Genomic DNA, 21,028 nt, shown 5'->3' with positions numbered 1-21,028 from the left:
ATCTGCTGCTTGAAAGGAAAGCTAATTATCTTGCAGTACTTATGCTTAGAGAACTGTGCTGTAATGGGCTGTGTGTGTACATGCTTATACCATTTAGAGGTATTTTTTCAGAGAAAATAGGTCGCCTTCCCTCTGCAGCATTATTCAAGACCAGAATTAAGTCTCAAAACCTTCAACGTGTTGCAATAGACGTGAAGGAATTAAAACAGGGATTTGAGGGGTAGGTTTTCCAGTAGTGTAACTGGCTTTTTAAGTTCTTTTAATTCTGTGCCTCTGTCCCTTCAGATGCTTAATATTCTTTGCCCGTGCCGTTCGCAGCCAATCAGCTTGTGCTCAGCCACAGGCAACAGACATTTATATTCCTGGGCTGCCTTCACCTCTGCTTTGCTGCATTTCAGCCTCGCTGCTGAAGTTTTCCCCTTAACGAGTCTATGAAAAGCAGTGTTAAGCTCTGAGCTTCGACTGGTAGCCAGCTCTTAATTCCAGCTGCTGTGGTGAGTGAACAAGGCTGACGGCAAATGACACATGCGGAAAGGCTTTGCTTAGGGGAAGATGGTCACTGCCCTTCCTTATTAAAATGCAGCTGCCTTCTGTGTTGCGTGCCGAGTAAGCAACACGGAGGATCTGTCTGGAGCAGGAAAGCCTTTCGGACTGGCTCAATATGTACAGAAGTGGGATTTTTCTCCTAGCTGAGTGACAACTCTGGCAATACTGCCTTTGCAGCGATGTCGGCTCTTTGGAGAGGTAACCGTAAACTCAAGAACGAAAGTGCTGGGAGAGCCGGTGACCCTCTGTACCGTATGCTGTATTTGGTGAGCAGATCTACTGTGCAACGCGACTAGTCTAAGTAATCAGCAGTTAGACGAATTTCCATGCTGTTTTAATTTTCAGGTTATAAATTTGAGGCTGGGCTGTAATGTATACACCCTGCAGGGGCTTTTTGTTGTTGTGCAGTGTCGTTAGCAGTCCTGGCAATGCGTGAAAGTATGCAATTTGTGTGAGTTTTGTTTGGGAGATCAATACTGCTTAGAGTTTGCTGTCTGTAGCGGAACAGAGGTGCTGCGTGCCATTCAAGGGGGCAATCTGCCTGATGCCCAGGAGCCCCTATGTCTTTTTACAGTGAGCAGAAGAAGAAATGGTGCTCTGCTCTCACAGCTATGGGGCAGGCAGCCAAAACTCCCCACTGTGGGCAGCATCAACATGCTTGGTGAGTTTAAGGACTTGCTCCTCCTGTATGGGAAGGATGTGAGCTTAGCTCCTCTGCTATGCCTCCTGTAGAGGAGGGGTTAATGTACTTGCCAAGTAAACTTCACTTTACAGCCCAGTTGTGCCAGCCCTTCATCTCATTTTAAGGTTGTTAGATGGGATTTCTTGCAGAATTGTGCCTGAAGTGTGATGCGATAATTCTCCTAGAGAAATCCTGGTTTGGTGCTACCATTGTAGCAGCTGGCAAACAGAGCTGGTGTTGAGAGATAAAGGGATGTATTTCTGTTCCATACCTTCCCTCGTCTATCGACTTTCTCTAGGAAAATGGGGACAGAGAGGCTTTCATTAATACTTTGCGAGTTTTCAGCAATATAGCTGTATTCTGAACCTCCCTGGGTACGATGTGAATCTGCTGTCTGTCTAGAATTTTCTTTTACAGTAAATATAAGGTAGAAGAGATTACGTCCAGGAATTAAACAAGACAGTCTGTTCAATGAACAAGCAAGAAAACACGTTTGTGGACATTATTGTGCTAGAGACTTTTTGTCTGTCCAAAGAGCATGGGGTGAATGATACTGGGGAAGTACATAAAAGATGGGATTTGACCTCAGCGCCTGAAGTCAGTGAGCAGCTTGGGAACTGTGCACAAGCAAAGATAAGGCTTTCAAAAGTCTTTTATGCTTCCTTTTTGGCATATGGCTGTAACTATTCCTTCTGGGGCAGATGGCATGCCTGTATGACAGTTATCCAATTTTCGGCTACTTGTTAGCATTTAGCTGGTGTTTCATGGTGTAAGTGGATTTTTGTGCTGCCTTTCTGGGTGACCCATCTTTCCCTGCAACTCATTGCAAGCGCAGGAACAGGATGGTGAGCTGTCTGCAGAGTGTCAAACATGAGCTGCTTGCAACACTTGGTTTATTTTTGGAGTTTGATTCCATGCTTGATTTACACATTATAACTATTTTTAATTGTACATTTGGCTCTTACAACAAAATATCCCTGGATATGCCTTCCTCGAGTATTCTTTCACTAAATAGGCTTAGTAAAGCTAAAGGTTTCTGAGGAAAACCCTGCCATTCCTGGGACTGTGCAGACTCAGGTTAAGATATGTTAATTGTCAGTTCTTTGTCCTTTTCCAGCAGACTAGGTAACTCAGGCAGGTTTCTTTGCCTGCGCTTAAGCCAGGATCTCACCTACGACACTTAGGGGATTTGGGGCTGTTGGGATCAAGATCACACCTGTTGAAATCTATTGCAAACTTAACCTAAAATTTTGGGAATGCTTTGGATATACAATGAGTACAGGTGGAACGTTGCTGAGAAATAATTGGAATTACTCTGACTAATAAATCATACTCTGAGACATGTGCCATTAGCAGAAGCTGAGTTAGTTGGAAATGGATTGGTTCAACCCACTCCTTCTCGCTGCCCTCAACTTGCGACACTTTTCTGTTCTTCCTCATCCAAGTGAAACCCCAGACACTGAAGATGAATGTTTTTCCAGTAATAAGCTGTGTCCAAGAGGCATTTTTGCACAGACAATCAGTTACAATTAGTTTCTTGCTTACACTTGTGTCCTGAAGAAAATTATGCTTTGCATAACAAACATCTTTATTAATATGCCTGGCAGCGGTAAGCTCAGGTGAGCATTTACAGCCATAAGATACCTTTAGGAAAAGCATCTGTATCATAGAAGGAAATCCCTTGCTTGTCACTAGCCTGGTTAATTCTCCCCTTGGGCTTTGTGGATGTGTAGTGCTGTAGGTGCACTCAGAAGGGAAAAGAGCTGTGTGTGAGCAGACTGTGCAGCTTAACAAATGCGGCATTTTTCAGCACTGGCTCATCACGAAGGTGTGGGGTAGTGAAGGCTCCAGATGATGTTGTTGCTAGCGGCTGGTGGGAGTGAAGTGACCTCCCAGGTGACAGGACACCATCTCCAGACTGCAAGGTGGTGATGTGCTTGCCCTTTTTTTGGTCCTCTCTTTCCATATTCTCTGTTTGAGAATTTTGCATGAGTTGTTTCAGTATGGACTAGAGGGCTATAGAGGCAGTTCTAGGAAGTCACTAAATCTGGATTGAGATCCCATGGCAGAATTAGATGCAGGAGGTTGGAGAGGTGTGATCAAGCGCAGCAGCTCTTTTCCCTCCCGTGCCCCCTACAAGTTTCTGGGAGGGATGTAGACGGGGCACGCTGCTGCTTTGGCAACCCTAGAAGCTGAGGCTGTTGTCACTGACACCAGAGACTGTACCTGCTCCAAACTTTTCAGTGTAACGAAAGATGCGAGAAGATGATCTAACGTGAGGAGGTGAAGAGAGGATAACTGCCTTTATATATAGACAGCTGATTAAACATTGAAGAAACTGGCTAGATGTAGCAGCTCTGAAAAAAAAAAGACTTGTGGGGAAGAAATTCTCCCTGCAAGGCATGTTTCCAGATGCAGACCAGATATACAGTTTCCTTCCCAAAGAGCTTGTGTTTGAAGTCTTGAGAGGCTTTGGTTCTCCAGATGGCTCTGCTTCCCTGAAAAACAGCTTAAGCAGCTTCTGTCTCCCTGTTGTCTCCTTGTTGGCACAGCAATTCACAGGAGTGTTGCAAACTAGATTAGGGAACTGACAGAGGGCTGGGGTGTGTGTTTTGTTTGCACAGGCATTTTTGCTTCCCGATTCTTGGGTCTTTTGGTCTGTTTTTCAATCGGAAGCCTATTTCATTTAAAGACCATGCTTATCTGAAACCAGGAATGTTATTGAACAGCACTTCAATTAACTTGAATAGTGCAACTATTTCTTCCCCCCTCCCCCCCCCTTATATCCAGTTGCTGATAGATAGGACAGACAGATACATGAAGTGATGTGTGCACTTCTGGACTTTGGTGCCTGTTAAAAAGCCCTCAGGCTGCAACTGCTGAACTGCAAAGTCTTCTCAGCTCCATCGTTCCTATAGCTCTTACTTAAAATGTTACCACTGGTCTTTCCTCTTCCTTCTTTTTAAAGAGTACAGAGCAGGTCGCTGCTTTCTGTCGCAGTCTGCATGAAATGAACCCTTCTGATTCAAGTGCTCATCCTCAGGAATTTATAGGACCCCAGCTGGCCACCATGAGACAACTCACAGATGCAGATAAACTGCGAAAGGTTATCTGTGAACTTCTCGAGACAGAACGCACCTATGTCAAAGTAAGGGGTCTCCATGTTTTGTTTCAGTCTACTAATATTTCTCCTCCTTCTGGAAAATTTTGTTAGTTTCTTCTCTAATACTTCAAATTATATTTCATGCATGTGTCTCGTAGTTAACTTATATTCAATTCTGCAGTCTGTCCCTAGAATAGTAACTTAAACATCTGAAATAAGTAGGCTTTACAAGTTCTTATGCTGTCATTTTGAAATTACTTTGCTGGTGTGCAGAGGAACCATGCTCAATGAGATGCGGTATTGATTTTGTAAGTAAAATGGTGTAAATGTTTCTTTTTACTATCTGAAATTCTGTGAAATTAAACTATTTTGTCTTATGCATGAAAGGGAAAAATTCATAGACTAGATAAACGGTGATCTTTGCCACTTAAATAAATATTCAAAGGCAGTTTGAGGAACCAACGTGGGAATCTTCTTCTGAATTTTCAGGACTTAAATTGTCTAATGGAGAGATACCTGAAGCCTCTACAAAAAGAAACCTTCCTCACACCAGATGAGGTATGTTAACTGTTGCTTATTGTTTTGCTAGATAGCTCGCGCACACCCCTCTGTTCCACCTAAACTCCAGCTTGATTTATTTGTCTGAGCAAGGGCTATGAAGAGATCTTAAATTCCATTTCTTTTAAAATATTGAATCGAGTAGAGTATAAAGGTATGGCTCAATGATGTATAGTCTGTAGGGGTTTTTGTTCCTCATGTCACACTGATTATACAATTGGACTGAGAATTACTGAAGTTCTAGAAAATGTGATTTAGCTTCAAAGTGATATTTTCAGCATCTTGCTGCCTTTTTTTTTCCCCTCTTATTAGCTGGATGTTCTCTTTGGGAATCTGACTGAGATGGTAGCATTCCAGGTAGAGTTCCTGAAAACTCTTGAAGATGGAGTAAGGCTGGTTCCAGACCTGGAAAAGCTTGAAAAAGTTGAACAATTTAAGGTAATACCTTCTTCATCGTATTTGTCTGACTACTGTCACTGTTCACACAAAAACCTACATCTACTTACACTTGAGATTCATTTTTAGGTAATACTGGGAGCTGTTTGAAAAACGTCCTGCTACAACTATAGTTTACGCTACATTTAGCTGTATAGAGCACTAGAAATCTGTAACGCCATGTGCTTTTAGGTGCTATTCTTGCCCTTCTGCCAGATTCCTTGTCTCAGGCTGTCAGGAAAAGCTAGAAATGGAAAGTTACATAATATCTTTGTTCTGACAAGTCTAACATACCACTTCAGAAGCCCGCTAGGCTTACAGATCAGGACTGTAAATTGAATTCTGTATTTGGGCTTTTGATGCATAGCAGAACTATATTGCAAATACTTCTAGCTATCAGCAGATGTGCATCAAAGGCGGAAATGTAAACTAAAGATATATAAACTTCATTTAAAAAAACCAGGAAAATGTGGAAACAGAAATTTTGGTTTATTTCTAATGCAGTATGTACTGGATATATGGCAGGTAGCTAATACAATGTTTTGTCTTTGGGGAATTTTACTCTTGCTTCGAACACTCACCTTGGTAGAGGACAGGATGTCTTGATGAATAATAATAATTCTGCTGGGATTGCTCTTCAGCTAACATACAGCCCTGGAAGAACTACTGGAAGAATTTGTCTTTTCGTGCATGTGTGGCTTTGCCATCAGGTGCTTGTTTAAAATAAGCATCAGTTGTGAACACTGCCCTCAAGTAACTAGAACACAGCTTTTGTTTTGTAGATGTCCCCTTAAAAGGGAGCACAGAGATGCTTTTTTTAGTAGAGGAAGCCTCTGTGACCACTGTGTGCTCTGAGTTGTAAGAGAGGAGTGTGGAAGAATCCTCCTTACGGAGAGAACTCTGTCTTCTGAGTGCTGCTGCTTCCACTTTTTTCCATAAGAAGTGCATCAGCTTCACTTTCAGTTCTGTCCTATGGTCATAGTCTGAAAGTGGGGTGCAAAATGGCACCTGAGGGCTTCATGGTTTCCGGTCTGCAGTTTGCTGCCCTCTGCTGGCTGGAGGCAAACTGCCTGTCTCTTGTCTCGGCCACCCCGCTCCATGTTGTCTTGTTGCTATGCGGGTATTGGAGTAAACGCTTGACGGTGGCATACACATCTTAGGGAAAGGTTGTGTTTGGCCCTTAACACAAATGCATTTTTAAGGGAGTGGAGACCTTGGTGTGTTTGTGTCTTGCTTGCAGCTCCTTAGTGTTTTGATCCCTTACAAAGTCAGATACATTCAGGCCTTTCTGTGGCCTCTGGTCATTACTTGGATCAATAAGGTTTTAAGTTCAGGCATTTAAATACAGTTCTGGAGCTGTGAACATAATTCCCTCTATAGTCAGTGATGTCCACATCATCCTAAGTGGAACTTGGATGCCAAGAGGCCAAGTCTAGGATGAGGCCAAGTCTGGATGAAAGAGGCCAAGTCTAGGCCTCTTTCTTGCTAGATGGTGTGAAAACACTACAAATGCAGTGTCCTGTCATCCAGAAGCTAAGTGGATGTGACCTGTTGACCTGGCAGAAGGGAAAATAACTAACTGGCTTTCATGTGCTTTTTTGCTCTAATGTGTTGGTTTTGTTTTGTCTTGTTTTTAATCCTAGAAAGTGTTGTTTTCCTTGGGTGGATCCTTCCTTTACTACGCTGACCGGTTCAAGCTGTACAGTGCCTTCTGTGCCAGCCACACAAAAGTCCCCAAAGTCCTGGTGAAAGGTAAGAACTGTGTGTTGGACAAGCAGACCTGGGCATGCAGAGAGAGAGATGTCACAGCGACATGTAGGTTGGGCTGGCACAAGTTCTTGTGCCTGGTGAAAGGTGGCCACTGCACCCCCAGCCTTGGTGGAGGAATGGGGGCACACTTGGACCTGGTTGCTCTGTAGAAGCCTTCGGTCCATCTGGCCTGAGAGGCTCAGAGAGAGCTCTGTGCTGTGGGTGTTCTTTCTTGGACCACCCTCAGTGTAATGATACCTGAGTAGCTCATTGCAAGAGGTTATTAACCTCACATGTAGTTTTTCCCCCCCACACTTCATTTATTTTCCCCTGACACGTTCACTTTCTTTTCAGTCATGTGGAGAGTGGAAAGAGTTCATAAACGGGCAATGTGGCGTGTGCTAATGGATCACTGTGTACTTTGGAACAAGGAGTAGTGACACTTGTAATGACCTCTGGATCCTCCTAGAGCTGGTGCCTTGAATCTTTGCTAGTGGCAATCCCACAGAAGCTGTGGCCAACGTGGTTGAATGCTGACAGCCACTAGGAAGGGATCAGCCTGGGAGAATGTTTTATGGAAGCTGTCTAAATAGTTTAACTTCACTGTACTCTCGCTTGCCTCTTTTCCTTCTCTCACCATCATTCCAATTTGCCTGAGAAGTTTCCATGCATGGATTCCAATCAGAGCTTGCCTTGCTGAAATGTAGATAAATGAACTGTTGTCTGGCTTATAAATGCTCATAGGCCTCCTTGCCTTGCAGTGATGTTTTTCCCTCTGTGAAAGTGTTAATTTCTCGGAGTTAGCAGTGCTTCATGCAATTCATTTTTGGCCAAGATGTTAAATAAACAAATGGTTATACTTGTAGGAGCAATGCCAGTAAGGGAGGAGCTCTTATTTTTAAAAGAACATCTGGATGTCTGACAATCAAAAGTTTTGGGTTTTTTTTTGTGTGTGTGTGTGTTGTGGGTTTTTTTGGCTGTGCACATTTTTTTTTATTTCTATTTGTAAACTCTGATTTATCATGCTGCGAAGAATACTTGGCAGCTCTGTGGAATACATGAATAAATGATTTGTTGCTAGTCACATCCATGCTTTCTTTTGGCATCATTTTGTTAGGCCTCAATATTAAGGCTATAGACTAAGTAGATCTGGTTGTTTTGTTTTGCTTTTTCATTGCTGACTGTTTTTATAAATGAGAAATGGTTGTGCTTCAGTCATGGCACAAACAAAACTTAAAATTTTATTCCAGTGATAAATCTCTTCAAAAGCCTAGGAGCATATTTCAAGTGTAATTGGGTGTCCTCAATTGACATGCAGGTGGTTTTGGATGTGAAACTGAAGCTGCTTTATTGAAATCAGGTGACTGACTGCAAAAAACCGACCCAACCTCAGCAGGGAACATGGCTCTAATAAAAGCAATTGTGTGAACTTGTTCCTGCACTGAATAACTTGTATGTCTAAAAATGCCACCTTCTCCATACTTGCCTCTCTGTACAAATTTATATTATAGTAGAGGGAGCAACAGAGAAAACTGTATTGTTATAAACTGAGTAGCAGTTAGGTGGAAAACATGATAGCAGTCAGGTGTCCAATCTCCCTGTGCTCCCAAAATATGGTGTACTATCATAAGTTTACTGCTTCCTATCCCCTAACTAGCTCTTGATTTTAGTTGTTGTTCAGTACTGCAATTTGAGGTTTAATGAGGTAACAGTAACCAGACTCGCCAATATTATAGGTGTACCAGTCAGACTAGATTAATGAGTAGTGGCTTCTTACAAATAATCTATTTGAGCCTTTTCTTAAAGGAAACAGATGATTAAAACAATTTATACTGCTCTTAAATAGTTGCAAGTCCCAAAAGATTGTGGATAGTGAAATTAAAAACTGCATGTGTTGGTATGGTATGTGGGTGCTTAATGTTAAATCATAAACAGCATATCTGTGGCAAAGTGTCAGTAACTCAAAACCTGAAATACATAGATCTAACACTGTGGACCTGATAAATCTTCACTTACTTGCAAAGTGTCTCTGGATAAATGAATTTAAAGCTGGAAAAGCCACTTTATCAGGGCAGCTGTAATGATCTTTGGTTTATCCAGTTGCTTCATTTATATCTTCCAGCCAAGACAGACACTGCTTTTAAGGCATTTCTGGATGCTCAAAATCCCCGACGGCAGCACTCCTCCACGCTGGAGTCTTACCTCATCAAACCCATCCAGCGGATACTGAAGTACCCTCTCCTGCTGAAGGAGCTTTTTGCTCTGACTGACGTAGACAGTGAAGAACATTATCACCTTGATGGTAAGGAGCTAAGCAACATTGCTCTTCCCTGTTTAACCTCTGATCTCCTCCTCCCCCTTCCTCTCAGAGGCTTAAAAATACCTTTTATCTCTTCCCCTGTCTTTCTCTTGTTCTTCTAGTGGCCATAAAAACAATGAACAAAGTTGCCAGCCACATTAATGAAATGCAGAAAATCCATGAAGAATACGGGGCAGTGTTTGACCAACTCATAGCAGAACAAACAGGGGAGAAAAAGGAGGTAACGAATGATCAAATTGAAGAGAAAAAGGCTGGGTTTTTTGTGCTTGTAGCATGAATGTTAAATTGTATCAAGTATTCACCTTTCATGCTGTGTCATTTAAGTGGATTCTTGTGCAAACAGATAAGTCCCAGCCCAGTTCAGAAACTGCTTTTCCATGTATGGTTCACTGAATGGGACCAATGTAAAGAAGTAGTGTAAAGAATGTAAATATAAAGAAGTTCACCTTGAGCATTGTGTGGATCAAAATCCCAGTCCGACCTGCAGTTTACTATTTTGATGTCCATATCGTGGCTCTCCTGGTTCCACATAAATAATCTCTCCCTGCCAGTCTGAGTGGACTGTCGTGCTGAGCCAAGTCTGTGCTTAGCTCTTAAATCACTTTAAAGAATCCAAGTGCGATGTGCAGTGTGTGAGAAACTGCTGTTCCCCTTTTAGAAAGTGTGTTAGTGGGCTTGATACCTGGGAGAGCCTTGGGCTTTATTCTAGATCTGTCATGTGGAAACACGTGAAAATCGAGTGTGGCTCGGTCCTGGCTGAGTATCTCATAAACCTGTGGAAGGTGTCTTGAAATTTCACACAGGGACCCGGACTCTCCATTTACTGATAAAACGTGGGCTGCAGTGCAGCGGCACCGGGAAGGAGAGCAGTAGGCAGTAAGGGGAGACTGGAGTAAGGTCAAGGGGGGCTTCAAGAAGAGGTAGAGACAAGCTGAAGGGCCGATGGAAGCAGTGATGCGGGTGAAGGCTGGAGACAGAGGTGACCATATGAAAGTAATGGTCATGGGGTTTTGCCAACAGCCAATATGAAGAACAAAGATAAGAGGCTTTTGGCTGCAAGGCAAAGGATGTCTGGGATTGAGCAGTGTTGAGGAAGCTTTGGGCATGAGAGCTGCATAGCAGCAGTGGGGATGGAGGACCAGGTGGAGAGTAGGGGGCAGAGACAAGGTTTGGTCTTGGCAAGCAGTGGTGGAGAGAGCCTGTCAGGGCACCTGGGATTGCAATTGTGCTTCGGTGTTAATTTTGGAGAGAAGACAGTAGACACGTATCTTAGTGTTGCTTTTGTTATCGGGAGACCTCAGGTTGCTGTGCTGATGGTATCTGTGGCGTCCTTTAGCAAAAGTCAGACTTCACTGAGAGGAGGGTGGAAGAATGGGATAAGGCCCCTAATTGGGGATAGCCCTCAATTTGTCACTCTGGGAGACTGGAAGTCGAAGTAAAATATCCAGCTGCTGAAATAATAGTAGGCATCTCTCAACAGCTGCTATGAACTCCTTTATTAGTCCATTTCCAGCATTGTGGTTTCCACAGATGTGCCTTTTGGGTGAAATCAAGAGCCATGGCAACTGTAGGGAGGAGTTGCTTTGACTGCTTCAGGTGGTGCTGTCCCTAAATTTTACCCCAAACTCTATGTGTATGATGAAGGGTATGCTTAAATGTTCAAACAAAATAGAAAGAAGCTGAAAGGGAGAAAGATGGACAAAGGAGCAAAACATGGGGGGAAAACATCTGGGTTTTGACCTGACTTCCCACCAAATTACAAGAGCTTGACTATGAGTTTGACTTTTCCTAATTTATGCTCACCAATTAAGGATTTTTACATGCATGTATTGCCAATTGTCACAGTCTGTTTGCACATGCTTGCAGTCATCTCTCTAAATATTCCAAAAGTTTGCTAATGGGGTGTTTGTTTCTTTGTTGAAGAATAAAGTTCAAGCAAGTTTTCTTGAACGGAAAAGTAAGGAAGCTTTCTTGAACTGATGATTACACATTGTGCCTTTGTGTGTGTGTTTGTGTTGGCAGGTTGCAGACCTTTCAATGGGGGACTTGCTCTTGCATAATACAGTGATATGGCTGAATCCTCCTGCTTCACTGGGGAAATGGAAGAAGGAACCTGAGCTGGCAGCATTTGGTTTGTATCCTTGTAATTTTATTTTGGATGCCTAAAAGACTGTAGACTGTGCCTTAGCAGATACTTGTTGAAGGTAGTTGAGCATTGCCTTCCGCAAGACTGGCTGGAACCTAGAACCGTATTTGTCTTTTTGCTGCAATGGTCAAATTCTGTTCTGTGTTGGTCTAAATCTGGTGAAGAATTTGGCGGTGGCTGCTGTAGTAGTGCAAGAGTTTCTTAAACCGAGGCTATGAATTGAGAGCTACGTAGAAAGGTATTTGTCTCTGAAAAGGTACAGTTTGTTAGTCTGACTGATGCCAAGTGACTCTGCTTCACATCCTGTAGGATGGAGCTGGGGACTTGAAGAGGCTTTGCCTTTCTTCTCTGAGCCTTTTGCCAGAAAGGATTTGTATATCTAAGCTTTAAAAAGTTATTAAAAGCTAAGCCAGGACTTCCAGTGAGTTGTTTTGGAGTGGTCTGTCTCTCTCTGAGTAGTGTATCTTGGGTGGCAAAGCTAGAAATTAAGACTGCTGTTTGCATAGGTCTCAAAATCTGTCCACTGCATCATAGTACAGTCCCTTGGAAAGGTACATGATTGCTTATATTGGCTAAATCTTCTCTCTTTTACTTTCACAATTATAGCAATTAATGCAGAGTGTGCTGGGTTTTCTGTATTTGTTCCTAAATTTCTTTACATGCAACAAGGCTTTTTCTGTGTTGTTTCCAGAAAGCAATGCCAATTGGGAAGCCAATTATTTTTATTTTTGTTTTGTACCAAAGAGATAATGAATGAAGTTTCTTTTCAGCTTTGCTCTGGAAGAGCATATAAGGATTGACTGCTTTCTTGTAAGTTGGGAAAGCATCTGGTCACACCCTGAAGCTGAGGGGCCTCGTGAAAGCTGCTAGGAATGTGCAGCAACTCTTAATTACTCCAAAAAGCTTTAAATTGGTTTCATAAAATGTCTAAAATTAAGTGTCCATGCAATTAAATCCTAAATCAAAGGGTGCATTTGGGGCATGAAGAAAGAGATCACAAGGAAAACTGGAATCTCTAATGACAAATTCCAGCTCCATGTAGATGTTACGTGGCAAAAGAGGAATTGGATTACAGCGCTGCTTGCTGTTGAATTAGCACAGACCACTGTCCCACCTGGGAGGGATTCTGATTCTGTCCAAGCGTGGCCTCATCTCCTGCGTGGCTGCGTGTAACTGGATGCTGCTCATTTGTCTGAGGTGCACTTAGGCAGGGGGAATAAAGTTTTCTAAATTTTTGTGTGGAACTGTTGCTGCTTGAATAGTTGTGCCAGTAACCAGTAACTTAAAGTCTTAAGTTTGAAGTGACTGTGAATTAACCTGGTTTTGTGTGCTAAAAGTGGTTAAGCTTGGGTTTTTTTGGAAAGAGTATGCAAGAGGCCTGGTAGTTTTATTCCTGTGTTCCCTCTCTGACTCAGCTGAGTACTCTCTGGGGAACTGAAAATTCAGTCTGCTTGGGCATAGAGGAGACCAGTTCCCACTTTTATTGACTACGTGGCTTTTGTTTCTGACTTTCTCTTCTAGTTTTCAAAACTGCTGTGGTCCTTGTATACAAGGATGGTTCCAAACAGAAGAAGAAACTTGTAAGTTCCGTGGACTATTTCGGTGACGCTGTGTGCATTTGTGGTGTTGTGATCCAGATTTGCTTTCCATAAAGCTGTGGTGCTCAAGTGTGCTTTTACGTATGTGATCCTTGTACCTGGCCACACAACTGAGGTTTCGGGTAATTCTGAGTGGCCTGATGATCAGCCTGGGGGCAGTGCTCTGCCAGTGCTCATTTAGTTGATCCTTTGCTCTCTGCTGGACTAGTCATTCCTGTTGCCTGCCACATCCAGTCCATGCTGGGGAGTGGAATTTCATGAAATGAGGTATCACCTCACGTTATCTCTTGGCTCTTTGATCAGTGTATGTGAATCAAATATGAGAGCTGAGATCTGTCAGCTTTTTCTTAGTGAGACACAATGCCCTCATTTCAGTTCTGGCTGTTTCGTGACACTGAACAAGTGCTGGCTGCTCTCAGCTGAATTAGGTGTGTCTGCACTATCTGTTCAGGATCCTGCTAGAATCCAGGATCAAAAGGTAAAGCTAAGCTTGACGGTAGACAAATGCCTTGCTACAATAGAGCAATACAGTTTATAGTATTACAGAAAGCTTTTTGTTTCCCACTTACAGCGTAAACCAAAGTGTGATTTGAAATGCTTGTATGGTTGTTTTCTGAAGTCAACTGGCCACAAAATAACTTTGGAGTGGCTAAAGCAAAACCAATGCATGTTTGTGACTGTATGTGCACTTACTTGGAGGAGAGAATGCAGCATTGGTCCCAAATGACTTGAAGACATGGATAAGAGGTGTTTGGCCTAATGATTACCTTTGTCTAGATTTTAGCCAGACTTTCATAGACAGGCACTTTAGTGGCTCTGGTTGCTAAGGTGTTGTCATAAGAAAACGAGCATTGCAACAGGTTTCTAGCTGACTGTTCTCAGTGCAAAGCACAGGAGACTTTTGTGTCTGACTATCCCAAGGTGTCTCATTTCCTAACGGTATTTTGAAATTCTTCCAGGGAGGATCACATAGAGCTTCAATTTATGAAGACTGGGATCCATTCCGCTTCCGCCACATGATACCCTTAGAAGCACTGCAGGTCCGAGCCTTGGCAAGTGCAGGTAATGTTGCAGCTGCATGAATTTGGCAGGGTTCTTAATGTTTGGTCTCGGTGCATTCACTGACCAATATCTGTCCTCAGTATGTGTGTGTGCAGTTTCTGGGTCCCAAGAAAGGAACACACGACCTCAACATCCATAATAGCTCTGCAGAGAAATGAAGGGGCAGAAGTTCCAGTTGTGTATCTACAGCTTGTTGGTAGTTTTATGAAGCCACTCAGGGTTCTGGAAGAACAAGACGAATTTGTTGTTGACTCTGGTTCGTTCTGTTCCTCTTCTAGAGACTAGAAAGCAATCTTGCAGCCGTGAGACAACAGAGCTAGTAAACTTTTGTTCTTGTGGTTGATGGCTTCATGCGAACCTTATTATATCAAACATTTCAAAGTTTGAACAATTTGTTTCCTTTCTAATGCATAAATGAAAGTGGAAAGAATGTAGGAGGTAGCTGTAATATGTGACAATACTCCATGGAATACCTGAAAAGGTGTTTGTTTGTTTCTTTTTGTATTTTTATGGGACAGAATGCATATAACATGCTACTAGATTTGGGCAAGTTTAAGTGTCTGTTGTTTCATTAGTCACTTGCCCACTGCTGCCTTTCAGCCATGAGTTAATTTTACTTGCAGTGTATTGTCTGTTGTCCCAGATGGTCTTAAACCATTTTTTCAGGATTATGGAATGTATACTCTAACTGAGATTAAATATGAGAAACTGTTGTATGAAGTGGTGCTTGCTTTTCGCTTTAGATGCGGAGACGAATTCCGTATGTGAGATTGTCCATGTTAAATCTGAGTCTGAAGGCAGGCCAGAAAGAACGTTTCACCTTTGCTGTAGGTAAGTGCATTTCCATATTTTCAATGGCAGCAGCATCACTGGGTCCCAGTTTGCCTATTGCCTTTCCTTTGAGGCAATCTGGGAAAAGATTATGTAGGGGAAGTGGGAGGTGGTGTTACAACCCTACTTCTGGCAGGCAGAATTTTGGAAAATGTCTTAAAATAAAAACATATATTTGATCAGCTTTGCACCTTCATGGGAATATCCTTATTACAATTTGTCTTTCACAATTTTACGTGCAGTTAATCTCAAGCTTTGGATCTTTATGCCAAATAGTTACTCATGTGTCATGTTCAACTGGTACCTTTCATGCCACCAAGTTCGAACCTCTGCTCTTAGGGCATTTGCCTTTCCCTAAGTAAACCTTGTCCCTCCTGGTTGTGGTGGTTGCCCTGATGTGTTTTAGAGTTCAAACAAGCACTTGGTAGACAAGTTAACCAGAGTCTAATGGAGCTGATACCAAGCCAGTTCTTACTACTACCTGTTTCCCTAAAAATAAGACAGGGTCTTACATTAATTTTTGTTCCAAAACTTCTTACTTTTTTACATGTATAGCTGCCTGGACACTATTTAAATTGACTTTTTAAATAAACTTTAACTAGGGCTTATTTTTGAAGTAGGGCTTATGTTTTGAGCATCCTCAAAAATCCTGAAAAGTCATGTTAGGGCTTATTTTCAGGGTAGGTTTTATTTTCGTGGAAGCAGAGTAGGTAGTAGAGAGTTGCAGGACTCATGCTTGGTGTGTGTTTACAGGAGACAAACTGCGATTTAATTAGCTGACCATAGGTCAACTTGATGTTTATCAGACACAGAGAATCGTGTGGTTGCTATTGGAGAAAAAGGAAGCCTCAAGTGGGGTCAATGGCTAAATGTTTTGTTAATGAACAGTGTATTAGTTTCCCTGGATGTCCATTGCAATGATTAGAGATGTAGTTTTGCTTTGAAAATAATGTATTAAATTGAGTCTTCTCTGGGGGCAGGGTGTGCCAGTCAGTTTGCACTGTTTTAAATTACAGAACTGGCCATTATTTAACTCATTTGTGGTGAGATTTTAGCATTTCCCAAGAGATAACACTGCCTTTTGCATTCTCACCTGTTTTTCAGTTCACCAGAACACAGGAAGGACTTCCTGAAGGCAGTGCACTCGATTCTGCGGGATAAACACAGAAGACAGCTTCTTAAAACCGAAAGTTTGCCCTCATCCCAGCAATATGTTCCTTTTGGTGGAAAAAGATTGTGTGCTCTAAAAGGTGCAAGGCCAGCCATGAACAGGGCAGGTACTGTAGGGCTACAGACTTTCAAGATCCCAGTAACCCCAGCACCATTGTAGGACATGCGGTGGCGTCTGTTCCTTGTATATTAGGATTAGTATTCTCTCTTGTGTATGTAAATACTGCTGTTTTTCCATGCTTCACCTCCTTAAGAGCCTTAAATTGCCTCTATTTACCTTGCTTTGCACTCGAGGCTCAGCTTCAGAGCAGTCCTTCTGGCATGGAAGGAAGAAATGGGATTCCTGTCAATACTGATTGGCTGTGCACTTTAATCTGGAAATGGGTTTCGGATGAACAAAGAAGAAACCCGCTGCATATTTCTTAGAGCGTGTACAGAATTTTGAGCTAACATTAGCACTTTTAAACTAAAATGCACAAGAAAAGTCGTCTCCCCCTGAGTGAGTGGCTTGGTTTGAAGAGATAGCTTTGGATGTCCTCCATCTTAGCCTGTTCAGCTCTATTGCTAAAGGGCACATGCTTCTACTTCTCACATTTTGAGAGGCGTGCACTTGATACTATTATTTTTGTAATGGTCTATCCTGAACAGTGGATTTTCCTTTTCAGTTGACTTCAGGCAAAAGCAATGAGAATATCCCAAGGAAAAGCAGGTTTTCATTTTCAGAACACTAGATGATGGAGGGAAGAAACGCTCCCAACTGAAAAGTACATGGCACCGCTGCCTGTTTTGTTCTGGTCTGTTACTATTTTCTTTTTCTGCTCTTTAGATCCAGCAATGTAGACAACCAGGCTTTCTGTTCCTCTTCTGTAATGGGCAGGCCAGACCAATAAAGCAACTTGTCTTCTCACTTGGGGTGTTGCCAGCCATCTGCCTCAGAGACACTTAAAATCCTAAGGAAGAAGAGTCAAAGGAGGGCCAAAATGTTTTACCACAGTGCTTCTTCAGTCAGCCTGTGGGGCTAATCTGCTGTAGATGCCAACCCTTCTTGCAGTTTCAGTTGGTGCATTTGTGTGATGAATTCTGTGGAGATTAAAATCTCCTCCTAAGAGCCCAGACCTCCCACTACAGTAACAATTTGCAACTGCTGAGCTGTTGTACTTAATGCATGTTTTGAGGCTCAGGGATATTAAAATGTAATCCCCACCCCCAGGCTGCTAGAGCTTAATAAATACATACTGAAAGTGCTAAGGTGTTCTTTAGTAGTGGGGGACAAACTATAATCTTGGAGTTCTCCTGCTGGTGATGGAGCTATGTGTGTGTGCACGTAAAGTGCTGGAATGCCTGCAGGTCCTTTGGCTGCAGGATTTGTCTCCTGCTTTCTCTCCCAAGCCTCTTACGAAGATGTTCCAACATGGGAGATGCGAATTTGCTAATTGGGCCAGTTGCAAAAGCTAGTAGACCAGCGGATGCTGAGTAAGGAACTTCAGAAAGTTTTTCAGGTTTTGGGGTGTTGCTTTTCTCCCAACACCCCCCCCTCCAGTAGGGAGGGAGCAGGGAAGGGAGTAGCAGAGCCTGGATGGCTAACTTATTTCCCCATAAATGATGCAACAATTGCAGCATCTTCAGCACTGCGGTAGCTACATGGAAGCCTGTAGCATTGCTCTTACCCCAGACCAAGCAATTCCCCGTACTGAGGTGTAAGGCTAGTTGGTTTTTGCAGAGTGCTGACAGCAGGACACAGCGTGTGAGAAGCTGAGCTGAGCAGATGCACTCTGTGCTGGCTGGCTGGCTGCCTACCGCTGAGGAGGAACAGTAATTGTGGGCCGTTATCCCAACTGTGGATCTGAGTAGCAGAAAGTCCTTTTTCAGCTGGAGAGAGACCTGTGCTGAGGAGCTGAGTGAAGTGTGACTTGCCCGCAGGGAGGATGCTGAATGACTAGGTCATTCATGGGAGTCTGCCTGCTTTGTGAAGACTAACTTTTTAAAGAGAGTTGTACCGTGTGTAAAAAGCCTGTGGGGTTTTATCTTTGTGTGTGTGCAGTGTCAGCCCCAAGCAAGTCTCTTGGGAGGAGGAGGAGGCGGCTGGCCCGAAACAGGTTTACCATTGACTCAGATGCCGTCTACACGAGCAGCCCCGAAAAAGAGCCCCAGCAGCCCACCCACAGTGGGGACACTGACCGCTGGGTAGAGGAACAGTTTGACCTTGCTCAGTATGAGGAGCAGGAGGACATCAAGGAAACGGACATCCTCAGCGATGACGATGAGTACTGCGAGGCCATGCGAGGTGCAGTGGCCGACCGAGACCTTCGGGAGCGGCTGCAGGCGGCCTCCATCACCAGCAGCCAGCAGCCGTGCCGGGGAGACCGCCCGCGCCCGCCCATGGACACGCACGCCTCCAGGATGACCCAGCTGAAGAAGCAGGCGGCCTTCTCCGGCATCAACGGCGACGTGGAGGGCCACGGCGAGGAGGTCATCTGGGTCAGGCGTGAAGACTTTGTCCCCAGCAGAAAACTGAACACGGAGCTCTGAACCGGTCCCTTTCCCCACCTGGATGCGTAGGTCTCCCCATCCCTCCCTCCTTGGCTCCCTCCCTCCCTCGTGGCCCCGCATGCCACGGGGAGCTGATCCCCATAGATTGCACACTTGCACACACCATTTCGGCAGCTGAATCGGTCCCAAGCCATGCGGCCACACTTCAGGCAACTGTAAAACGCTCAAAACTGGAACAGAATAAGCTTAAGGTCCTGTCGTACGTTACCAAGGGCTTTCACACTATTTTATTTATTCTAAAATAATCAGGGGCTTGAAATTAAGTATGGGGAGAATATCATCACTGGAAAACAAATTACTCTGGATGTCTTAACCTACGTGCAGCAAACTAGCTTAAACAATAGCACAACGAAAAGAGGGTTTTATAGCCGTAAAACGTCAGTCGTAGGTTCATCTCCTTAATGAGGAAACTGCCTTTTTAATGTGTACAGTTGCAGTATTCTTATTACTTTTCCCTCTTTAAATGTAAGAGAATATACATGTATTTTAGGAATGTGTGAGGAAAGGTTTGGGATTTATGTTGTGTTAAGTCCTCTTGGTCTGTGGCTGGTCTAATTTTACTGTCAATATTGGAAGCTCTAGTTTTACATAATATTGTAAAGATGCCAAACTCTTAAAAGAGATCCAAATTTAACACTTGAAGAAATATTTTTTTGTATTTTACCTGAGATGCAGGGGCACAAAGGGATAAGAGTTTTACGGCGTAAGCGTAGCTCCACGTCTAGGATACAAGGCTAGCTTTTTGCAGAGGGTTAGGAATGGTGGTTTTATATTAAAATATGAACTGGAAACTCTTATTTAGGTATAACTTTCTTCTGGAAAAGGATTATTGTATATGTTTGAGACTGGAGTTTAGTTAGATAATAAAAAGAATAAAAGAAAATAAAATAAAATTACATGACTGAACTGTAGCGGACCAAACCGATCCATGGTGTGACCTCACTGGAGCCAGTGTAGCAACATCACAGATCCGTTTGGTCCCCTCTCTCTGGCAGAGTTTGGGCTTAGGGGACAGGGAATTCATGGCCAAAAAACTGACCTCATCCACTCTCCTGCTGTGGGTGAAACTAGTGTATTTTAATTCCTTTATAAAAGCTTTTCCACTGCAATAGAGTATGAACAAGTTCTACACAAGCAAACCTCTTTAACATTTTAAATCTTTCATTTGAACATCTAAAACAGGGTAAAATGTGACTAAAATATTGTGGTTTTTAAGTAGACTTCCAAATACGAAACACAAAATAGCACTTTTTTTTTAAGATTTATATAGCTTTTCCCATTTCGGTTTCACCTATAGGAAAAAGGAAGAGTATATGAAATTTTTCTTTTTTTTTTTTGGTTGGTATCTATTGATGTTTGAGACATTAGTAGGTACTTTGAAAACCTGAAATTTTATAATAGCTTTAGGATTATATTTTATAAAATCCACTCTGACTATATTTTAAAACATAACAAAAATTATTCCTCCCAAAAATCCATCACTGTCTTTGTGTCCCAGCTAGCATTCCCCTCTCGCCACCCCCCTTTCTGGTTTCTGGTGCACTATACTTGATCTTATGAAAGCTTTCTCTATTAACTTTTTGCTATCTTCTGATTTTCTTTTCGTAAAAGCTTTAGAAAGGTTTCTATACCCTTTGTATTATCACATCATTGTTTTATATCATCTACCTGTCAATTGTGTCCCAGCGTGTTAGAGAAACGGAGGTTTTAGCTGTCCCATGCCGTACCCAGCAGAACACAGCGCTGAAATACTGGAAGGCTGGTACTGGGAAGGTACCGTTGTTCTTGTACATAATGTCATGACATGTCTATGTCAAAGGTTCTTATATATTTCTTTTATAAGCTGAAAGAAGGTCTATTTTTATGTTTTTAGTTCTATGAATGGAACGTTGTAAATGCCTGTCAGAAATAAAATACTGGAAAAAAAAAATACAAGGGAGTGGTGTGTGTGTGTCTGTGCGCGCTCCAAGGCAGGTGCCTCTCTCAGTAGAGACAAGCAAGGGAGCAGGTCTTAGAGGACATGAAGCTGCTGGGATCACTCTCCTGGCTTTAATAACCTGCAGCAAGTCTGCTTAATAATAAGGTTTCCACCCCGAGAAGTGTGTGCGCTGCGTCTTGCGCAGATATCCCCTTAGAACGGGTTCAGCCTGCCTTGGCTCTGCTTTTTGGTGGGGTCTGAGCTCTGGGGTAAATAGCAGCTCCTTTGGCCAGCACGTGCCGAGCTACAACCTGTCCCACGCGAAAGGCCGGGGCGAGCTGCTTGACCTCCCTTCTCTCC

At 43.0% G+C, this 21,028-nt stretch overlaps 1 protein-coding gene across 17 annotated transcripts in view; it reads left to right on the top strand.

Moving 5' to 3' along the window:
* Window positions 1-20,685, top strand: part of TIAM1 (TIAM Rac1 associated GEF 1) — a 196,467-nt gene extending 175,782 nt beyond the window's left edge. For 14 of the 17 annotated variants that reach the window (XM_071810369.1, XM_071810359.1, XM_065862605.2 and 11 more), the window contains 12 exons: window positions 4,197-4,376; window positions 4,821-4,889; window positions 5,202-5,327; window positions 6,968-7,076; window positions 9,196-9,375; window positions 9,495-9,613; window positions 11,416-11,524; window positions 13,061-13,119; window positions 14,097-14,199; window positions 14,943-15,030; window positions 16,135-16,307; window positions 18,242-20,685. In XM_071810369.1, the coding sequence (XP_071666470.1) occupies window positions 4,197-4,376; window positions 4,821-4,889; window positions 5,202-5,327; window positions 6,968-7,076; window positions 9,196-9,375; window positions 9,495-9,613; window positions 11,416-11,524; window positions 13,061-13,119; window positions 14,097-14,199; window positions 14,943-15,030; window positions 16,135-16,307; window positions 18,242-18,729 (1,803 nt within the window). In that variant the 3' untranslated portion in view covers window positions 18,730-20,685. Of the gene's footprint in view, window positions 1-502; window positions 813-4,196; window positions 4,377-4,820; window positions 4,890-5,201; window positions 5,328-6,967; window positions 7,077-9,195; window positions 9,376-9,494; window positions 9,614-11,415; window positions 11,525-13,060; window positions 13,120-14,096; window positions 14,200-14,942; window positions 15,031-16,134; window positions 16,308-18,241 lie in introns of those variants that run through there. The other 3 variants (XM_071810375.1, XM_071810364.1, XM_065862608.2) reach the window with 2 other exon arrangements.
* Window positions 20,686-21,028: the final 343 nt, after the last annotated feature.

This window comes from Patagioenas fasciata, chromosome 1 (assembly GCF_037038585.1).
Source record: "Patagioenas fasciata isolate bPatFas1 chromosome 1, bPatFas1.hap1, whole genome shotgun sequence".
Classification (NCBI taxonomy): domain Eukaryota; kingdom Metazoa; phylum Chordata; class Aves; order Columbiformes; family Columbidae; genus Patagioenas; species Patagioenas fasciata.
Note: the sequence above shows the minus strand (reverse complement) of the source record. Positions and strands in the feature narration are given on the sequence as shown.